Source organism: Papaver somniferum, chromosome 6, assembly GCF_003573695.1.
Source record: "Papaver somniferum cultivar HN1 chromosome 6, ASM357369v1, whole genome shotgun sequence".
Classification (NCBI taxonomy): Eukaryota; Viridiplantae; Streptophyta; class Magnoliopsida; order Ranunculales; family Papaveraceae; genus Papaver; species Papaver somniferum.
Genome location: NC_039363.1, coordinates 108,087,809 through 108,097,113, shown reverse-complemented (window position 1 = coordinate 108,097,113; position 9,305 = coordinate 108,087,809). Strand labels below are relative to the sequence as shown.

At 36.1% G+C, this 9,305-nt stretch overlaps 3 protein-coding genes across 3 annotated transcripts; all 3 read left to right on the top strand.

Moving 5' to 3' along the window:
* Positions 1–4,008: 4,008 nt before the first annotated feature.
* LOC113291288 (2S albumin-like) lies at positions 4,009–4,440 on the top strand. The gene has a single exon (XM_026540840.1). The coding sequence runs from the start codon at positions 4,009–4,011 to the stop codon at positions 4,438–4,440; it is 432 nt and encodes a 143-aa protein (XP_026396625.1).
* Positions 4,441–5,021: 581 nt separating this feature from the next.
* On the top strand, positions 5,022–6,326 carry LOC113286018. The gene is made up of 3 exons (XM_026534742.1): positions 5,022–5,338; positions 5,463–5,577; positions 5,663–6,326. Exons 1-3 carry the CDS (start codon positions 5,175–5,177, stop codon positions 5,963–5,965), a joined length of 582 nt encoding a protein of 193 aa, XP_026390527.1. The 5' UTR covers positions 5,022–5,174; the 3' UTR covers positions 5,966–6,326.
* A 493-nt stretch (positions 6,327–6,819) lies between these two features.
* Positions 6,820–8,979, top strand: LOC113288784 (B-box zinc finger protein 18-like). The gene is made up of 5 exons (XM_026537900.1): positions 6,820–7,186; positions 7,830–7,926; positions 8,024–8,139; positions 8,252–8,488; positions 8,595–8,979. Exons 1-5 carry the CDS (start codon positions 7,094–7,096, stop codon positions 8,622–8,624), a joined length of 573 nt encoding a protein of 190 aa, XP_026393685.1. The 5' UTR covers positions 6,820–7,093; the 3' UTR covers positions 8,625–8,979.
* Positions 8,980–9,305: the final 326 nt, after the last annotated feature.

Below are 9,305 nucleotides of genomic sequence, written 5' to 3'. Positions count from 1 at the left end.
TCCTATATCGATTTATAAAAACCAATATCTTCAAAGACGAAACATTAAACAAGATTTAGTGAGTGCGAATAAACAATGAAAAAGCATAAAGAAACCAAAAAGCGGTTTGTTTTTAAGGTTCCATGCTTTCCTCGGATATGATGATTTATATTTTCTTTAATATATTTCACTCATCTCTCAAGCACTCAAGATCATGCACATATTCAATAACTAAGTACGTGGTTACATAAATTAATTCATTTCAGAGTTCCTGCCATTGTTGTCATAAAATAGTGATATGTTTCCTAAAGAGAATTTATATTAATCCAAAAGCTTATCGGCAGCTACCACTCTTTGGTCATATATAAATTTTCATGAGCTCCGTGACACAACACTAAATTAGGTAACATAGGATGAATCCTCACAGAATCTAACTATCAACCGTGTACGCAGTTAGATGAACATAACCATGCTCATAAATAAGAGTACTCATTGCTTCCCAAACTAAGGTAATTCTGTATTCATGGATGGTACTTATACTGAGTACGGCATACACTCAAGAAGAGAAAAAAGAAGTACCATGACGTATAATCTAGAATTCTGGATAACCAAGATTTTCCTTTAAAACTTTCAGGGTAGTATCCATCAGCAACATCATTTTAGACACAACCCCTGCAATTATAAACCCATAATCAATTAGAATGATTCAACACGAACATGTTAGTACTAATCAGAACCCGATTCGAAATTCATTACACATGAATCAAATTTTTACTTGAGAAAGAGAAAGAATATGTGGAAACTACCTTCATCTTCATATTATTTTAGGAAGTCACGTAATCTCTATCTGTTGGCTTTAGACTTTAGAGAAAAGTCAAGTAGAATCCAAATCCCAATTAAAACGAACTATGCTCTGTAACCTACTGCCTTGTTATTATATGCAAGTAATCTGGAACTGACAAAGATCTGGCAGCGAGAGGTACCCGTTAGAATGCCCATGTTTTCTCTAACATCGCAGCAATATTGAAAGAAAATAAAACTTGCTATACCCATTAGAATGTTGTATGCTAGCAATCTAACAACTTTAATTGGTTTTACATAAACTGTCTTAAGAAGTTGCAAATTGACCACCACGCTTTTAATCCGGTCAACTCATTCTACAGATATCTTCAGTAAAATACACAAACTTGGGTAGTTTATTAACTTCTGCAAAACTTGAAAATTAGTTACACATGATCCGCTAGAGTTTCCAAGATTTAAATGAAGAACAAAATCAAACAACATATCAGACATAAAAGCTATGGTAGGACATCAAAGAGTATAAATCTACTGATCGTAAAGAAAAGCTATGATATGACATTCCCACTTAACTTAGATATAGACATCAAATATTCAATCCACTAAAGTCTAGTTGCAGAACGATGAATTCTCCGAAAATTTAACCCAAATATCAGTCTTGTAATATATCAGAAGAAACATTAAATTGTTGCAGATGCAAGTTAATAGAATGAAAAGTAAAAGAAAGAAAATGAAGTACCTTCACAATGGACTGAACCATCAAAATCCAACGGTTATGTCACGTAATCTTTAGATCAAGATTTGAAACACACATACTTCAACAAATTTTGAAAATTAATCTTATGTCATAAACCACAAAGTGACCAAGATAATGATTTGTGGATCTATTTTTTTCAAAATTTATCATGATAAATATCAATAGAAAAAGAGAAAAGATGAGAGATTACTTACACAAAGTTTGGGTCTATTACGAATCCAAAAAAGAGAAAATGATTGAATTTGGTTCCTTCAGAAGTGTCAGTTCCTTCCTTGAAAAATAATCAGAAAAACCACCTTATACTTAAAAAAGAAACCTAAATAGATCAAAGAAATGGTCTCTCTGATTTGAAGGAATTCAGATAATAATACTATGCAAAAGATATTGAGAGAAAATTGAAATATGCATGTAGAGGAAATATAACCTTAGAAATGCCGAGGGGAAGTGAGAGAGCTTTTCATTCAAAAATTCACCGATCTTCATCCTTCAAAAATGAATAGATTATAGGGTTTCTACAGAATAGCGTCACAACATATGAAGGTGTAAAAAAAGTTTCTTGGAATCAACCACAGTTGTGATTGAATTTAGTTCATCGTTGAAAGTGGGAATGGACAATCACAGTTCATAAGTAGTTATAAATTCATAGCATGAAGTGTCAATTTTATACCTGGCATACAATTGGTATTAGGGGGAATAATTACCTCCTCCTTGATTCATAGACGGGGCTTTGATTCTTCAATTCTTGTGAGGTTTGTTGTTGCTAGGGTTTGAGCCTCTCTTTCTTTGGTGCTCGAACGGGAAGAAGCGTTTCAGAACTGTAAAAGATTTGACCATCCAAATAAATTTGCTTTAATAGTTTTCTCTTAGGATCCTAACAGCCATAGATTTAGCTTTTGGGAGAACAAATCTTGACCACTCTTTAACTTGCCTAAGTTGTCCATGCTTTGTTTTATATTCTTGATACTTACATAGTGGATGACAACTAATAGATCCTTTATTTTCGGAATCACTGTGCGTTACAATCGCTCATGTACATTCACTCAAATTCGCACACTCTACACTTCGCACAGATCTTCACACTTTACTCGTGATTATGCTGACATCATCAAATACGTCATCTCCATTTTACTATATGCGATGATCTTCGCTCATGTTTCATGACCTTTACTTCGCATACATAATGAATGTGCGATATTTTACTCCTACAATCCATGTGCGATAAGTTGAGTACTAGCCAAGTAGTGCAATTAGGTGCTGCGCACAATCCTGTTTACTTTGCCTTTTCTAGCTTCTCCTGTAAAAGGCCGAATCATTTGAAATAAAACTTTAGCCAATGCTAATTTTTAATTTTAATGCAAAATTGTACACGCCAATATCAATGCTATCAGGTACTGCACGCAGTATTAACTAAAAGTACGATAATTCTGGCAAAAGCCGTGCAAGCAATAGCAAGGATAACAAAACAGTAAGCAACCATATTTAACTATTCGACCCTTCTCCATATCGTACGATCTTTACAGTGAAGGAAAATCCGTCATCACAGTAATTCTAGTAAAAAGAGACATTTGCAAACGTTAATGTTCTTAAATCCAATTGTCCACAAATAACACAAACATTTTACTGTCAAGTAGTGGTACTATACCAACACATATTCCAAGTTGAACCAATTTGCAGTGCGCCTCAATCATGCAAATTTGGTGACAAGAGATAATCAAAAGTTAAAGGCAACATAAAAAGAAGTAGGTGGTGTTCTTGTGCTTTAGAGGGATGTGATTAATCGACTACTTTTATTGGTTAAATACTTTAATCACGGACATAACTGAGGACTGGTAATTGTGGGTTTGTTGTGAGTTATTAGTAATGATGAGGAAGGGGTTAGGTAAGAGTTATTAGTTTACACAATCGTACACATTATCGAAGTAAAAAGCAAGCGTAACTTTTAGGATCAGTAACATATGTTGTGAAATATTTCAACCTAGCTAATCATCTTGTCCAAGCTAAAATTTGTTTAGTACGAGGATGGTAAATGATGAATTAGGCTAATTAAAATATCATCCCGTCACATATCATCCGAGTCGTTGTAGTATAAGTATTCCCGCCTGTCACGCGGGTGACCCGTGTTCGATCCCCGGCAACGGCGTTTTTTTCTTTCTGCTCAATCTCTTTAGGATGTACCTACCAAGTCAAAACAAACGAATACTGGAACCCAGTCCCAATGTTAACAGGGCTGGCAACTCTCAGTTTTTTACATAAGAAAAAGAATCAGTTCACTGGTACTGCATTTGCATTACAAACGCGTGTAATCAAAGATTCCTGAAAGCAGCTAACAAAACTGACCATGGCGATGTGCCATGTTAGTCACACCACGTACTTCCCATGCAAACCTGAAATTTTGCTATAAATACTCATTCACCTAGGACTAATACGATCCTACAAGTTCATTCTCAATTTAGATAGTTTTTCAAACATTAACAATGGCTAGGTTCAACATCACTACTTCCATGGGGGTTCTTTTGATCGCAGTATTTGCCATAGCTGCAGTAGAGGCATCAATTTACAGGACTACCGTCACCACCGAGATCGAAGACACCACGGAAAATCAGCAATCACAGAGGTGCCAAAGGCAAATGCGGGGGATGCGTATGAATATGTGCCAACAGTATCTACGACAATCATCACAAAGAGGTGATAATATTATGGAGGAGGAGAGCAATCCAACAAGGCAAGGACTCCAGGACTGTTGCAGAGAGATGAGGGGAGTAAGTGAGGAGTGCAGGTGTGAAGCCGTTAGACAGATGGTGCAACAGATGCAAGGACAGGCATACCAGGGACAAATGATGCAGAAGGCCAGACAACTTCCTTCTATGTGCGGAATGAGGCCTCAGTACTGCGATATCCGTGGATGATATGTTGAATAGTGCAACTAGCTAGCTACATCCATGCTTGGAGCTTAATAAAAGTAGTTTACGCTTAGCTCCTTAATTAGGACTACACGCCATCGTGTGTGTTTAGTTTGTGTTTTCTAGCTTCTCCTGTAAAAGGCTCAATCATTTCAAATAAAACTCAGGCGAATGCTAATTTTTAATTCTAAATCGTCCACTCACGCCAAGGCGCCGGTTTGATATGCTTGCATTTTTCGACGTTAAGAAGCAACATCCTAGAAATTTCTCGAGTTTTGTCACTTGTTAAATGGCATCAAAGAAATGATCTTCCGTAACTACGTAAAAAGACAAAAGTAAAGCCATAAGAAGAAGAAAAACAAAGCAAGATCAAGAAATGTTGATTGACCTAACACTTGTTGTGTCACTGCATTCACTTTGATGGTTCCATCTAATTTTCGTATTCACTCTTCCAATAACTTATTTCTCCTGTCCAAAAAAGAATCTGCTAGGAAACTTCCTTTCTTTTCTTCCTAAAAACTCAAACCCCAAAACTGATATAAAACAGTGAATCAAGTATGTGTAGTGTACCATGTAAACTTGCTATAGCTGTAGCATTTTTGAAACCCTTCCATTATATAAAGGGGACTAGTTGTGTTGAAGTCCTAACATCACAATTCTCTCAGTAGTATCTAACTATACACACACATTTGAGAAGAAAAAAAAACTTCGTTAGAAGTGAGTGTGGTGATTATAGAGAAATGGAGATAGAAGAAATAGGAAGCTTTCCTCCATTGCCACTTTTATCATTAAATCACATTTCGTTGTTGTGTAGATCCCTGAAAACTTCGATTCGGTTCTACCAAGAGATATTGGGTTTCATTATGATCAAACGTCCATCGTCTTTCGGTTTTGATGGAGCTTGGTAATTTAGTTTCTCATAACTTTTCCACATTTCCATGCACACACATTTTGAGCTATTTATTTTCATGCATTAATATTCTACATATGATTATTACTATGTCTAAGGATCAGCATTTTTTACGTAGGTTGTTCAACTATGGGGTTGGAATACACTTGCTAAAGAACAGTTCCATCGGGCCTTCTGATTTCTTAAGAGAATCACGACCCCTTAATCCAAAGGATAACCATATCTCTTTCCAAGTAAGCACATAGTTTTTTTTCTTTTTTTCTTTTCGAAAGTTTGAACTGAATTGAGAATGATTTTCTTGTTTGGCAAATTAATTAGTGCACTGATATCGGACTCGTGAAGAGGAGATTGGAAGAAATGGGGATTGAGCATGCGAAGGCAACAGTAGAGGATAGTGGGATAAAGGTTGATCAAGTGTTTTTCCATGACCCAGATGGTTATATGATCGAAATATGCAATTGTGAAAACCTTCCTCTTCTCCCACTCTCTTCCTCTGCCTCTTTCAAGGACGTAGCTAAGACGATTGCGTGCAAAACTGCAGCCGGAATCGCGTGTGGGTTATTGGTGGAGAGTATGATGATGGAGAGCTTGAGCATGGAAATGCTCAATATGTCATTCTAAAATTCAAGTTCTATGCGAGAATTTTTAACTATATATGTTGCTTTTATGTTTTCATTGGCTAAAATAATGTGTCTTGAGTTTGGTTGAACGTGCACTTCTTTTGATTTAAATGAAAAGGCTAACTTCCATGGCTTTGAAGTTTCCATCAAATTTCCTTCTACGCTCAGCAACAAACAAGATGGGGGCTCCAAGTGCACAATCTTCCTGATGGTGGAGTCAAAAAGAAATTGTTGACAGAAGATTTCATAGATCATTGTTTGTTATGTTGCTATTTGGATTGGCGTATATGTTTTCGTCTTTCTCAGACACTGTCCTTGTTTTTATTTTGTGCGTGCGTGTCGAATACTATTCTATCCACATACACCAGCTTGCATTCTCAAATCTCAGACACAACTTTACAGATAATAATACAAATCTAAGTCACACCCACACCGACCGACTAGAGTACTACTGGAAATGAGATATTATTTTGGTCGATAAAAGCATGGATACTAATAGGGGTTATCAATTTGCTTGGGGGTGTACCATTCTAAAAGCTCTAAGGATGTAAACTCGGTACACCTCCAAGTAAACGAGTACTCCCTATTAGCAATCTTGGTTAAAAGAGATGCAATTTGGACTTTTAAAAGCTTATCTCAACCATGAGATTAGGTGGGGGAAATGCACCTAAAAAGAGAAAAATATATTTGAAATCTTTCTTTTTTAGGTCACTCAAAATCAAGAGATACCAAATTTAGTGGTTGAAATGGCGACAACCTTCATTTTCCCTCCCCCACCATCTTTATCAACCTGTGGCTGAGCAATACACTTAATAATGAAAAACCAAAAAATCATTGCCAACCACAAATTTCTTTACTGTCAAAACTTCTAGCTCTTTCAGACATGAGACGTCACCTATAAACTCAGAAACAAAAACCTCACTTGTTTTTCTTCCTCTTTTTCACCAGCAATTATATTACTCCATCCATTATATCTTCATATATATAAATCCTTTTTTGTTCTGGTTTGTCTTTAGACTGATCTCTCTATCTCTCTTTGGATAATGATGAACAGCACTAGATTGAAGAAATGATACAGAGAAATAACGTTATTATTATTAGCATAAACAAAATACTAACATAAATAGTTATGAGAACAATCTGTGATGTCTGTGAAGGTGCTGCTGCTACTCTTTTCTGTGCTGCTGATGAAGCTGCACTCTGTGTTCCATGTGATGAGAAGGTACTCCTCTTATTTTGCTTGCTTTTATTCATTAATCCATCCATGTCCGCTTTAGTTTTGGTTTAGTTAGATTATAGTTATTCTCTTCCACAACATATAAATCTAGCTCGCTTACTTATCTCGTTGCATATAATGCATTAGGAAAACACAAGGCACTTAATCATGTTTACTGATGTAGTAAAATGGGATATGATTTTTTTTTTTTTTTTTTTTTTTTCCCCCATGGTCACATGAGCGAACGTAAACATTACACTGCACTTTCACAGTGTTTGCAGTTAATAGATGGAAGTCATCTATATCAATTTAGAGCCCAGGGACCTGAATTCCTCCTAACTACTTAGAGGTAAGGTACTTTGATCAGTCAATTCTTATATCCTAGCACTCAAATGTTAATCAAGGAAAAACTCAAATGTTAATCTTACACTGGGAACTTGAAATTTTGTGTTGAAGTACTGTAAGACAAATCTGACATTTGAGGGAAATGAATAGTAAAATGTTTATAACAAAAGTTAAGGGGTGTGAGAGGAGTTTGAAATGTAGCCATGTTGCATGTGGTATCGTACTTGAGCACACGTTAAATCGAAGTCGCGTCTAGTGACATACTTATGTAGAAATTGAATCAAAGTCATTCGGATCTCTGCAGATTCATTTGTGTAACAAACTTGCAAGTCGGCATGTAAGAGTTGGACTTGCTGAGCCCAGTGTTGTTCCGCGTTGTGACATATGTGAAAATGCACCTGGTATGGATGTTTTTTCTAGAATTTTCATGACTTCTATTTTTATTAAATCTTGGGTTCTCAGTTGAATTTAAACTTAATTCTTCCTCTGGAAAAATAGCCTTCTTTTACTGTGAGATAGACGGCACTTCTCTTTGCTTGCAATGTGATATGACCGTTCATGTTGGAGGTAAAAGGACCCATGAAAGATTTCTCTTACTGAGACAAAGAGCTGAGGTTTGTGGTTGTGCTAGTGCCAATTTTTTCTGCAAGTACGTTTGCATTATTATGCCTTCTATAACATCTGTAACCTATTTATCTACCTCCCTCATTGTTCTTGTTCTTGTAGTTTCCAGTGGATAAATCTTCTAATTCAGATGATCAACAACGACAACCAGTGAATCCAAGAGAAAACAGGTGGCACCCACCTGAAATGACAGTAAAAACGCACGAGCAAAACAAGGCCTCTGCAATTCCAATCTCAAATGGTCATAAAGATGACAACCATCACAAGATGGATATAAAAATGATTGATCTCAACACCAGGCCTAATAACAGGATAAATGAACAAGCTTCAAGTAGCCAGGTATGACTGTTTCTATCAAAGTTTTAGTACAACTTACAATAAGTTCAGTTCAAAACTACTTATCCGAATCTAAAACATATTATGTATGGTTTTATTCGGTTCACAGGGAATGGACGTATTGAGTGGTAATACATGATGAATATTTACGAGTACTGTTCCTGCAAACCTTTTGCAAGAGGGTTAGAGGATGAACCATGCCAAAGCACGGTGCTCGTATTTATGTGCACTTGCAGGCTTGCAACCACCATTTGTCTTCAATGACTAGATGTTGGATATAATGTGTACAATTTAGCCACTTTTTTGGGTTAATGTTTTCCCACATTTCATCAATACAAATTACAAAGTATGAGAAAATTTGATTTTCTTAACTTCTAAGGTAATTTTGGCTGATAAATAAATATATGATTTGCCTTGAATTTCTTAAATGGATGATGGTTCGCTGGAAAGCTTATTGTATTTGTTCAAAGTTGTTGCTTGGGATTGTATTTTAACCAAAGTTTGCATCTTCTCCTGTCTCATATTCTAAATCTTCGGTAAGAAAAACAAAAATTATGAACCCTGAATGTGCTAAATTAGCTTAAACTTGGGACTGGGGAGGGATGCTGCAGTAACCATTTCAGGGATTGTTTTTGCAGTCAGTATGGTAATAAGTAATAACACTGTTGGATGGGCAGAAGAACATGTACCATTGTCAGTGTATAAGCTACCAAGTTTGTACAACTCAGATCCACGTTCTGCCTGTACATTTAATAAATTCTGCTACTAAGAATTTGTTGGCCTGCCAACCACTGAGCAGATACCTCTAATTAATTGGAGA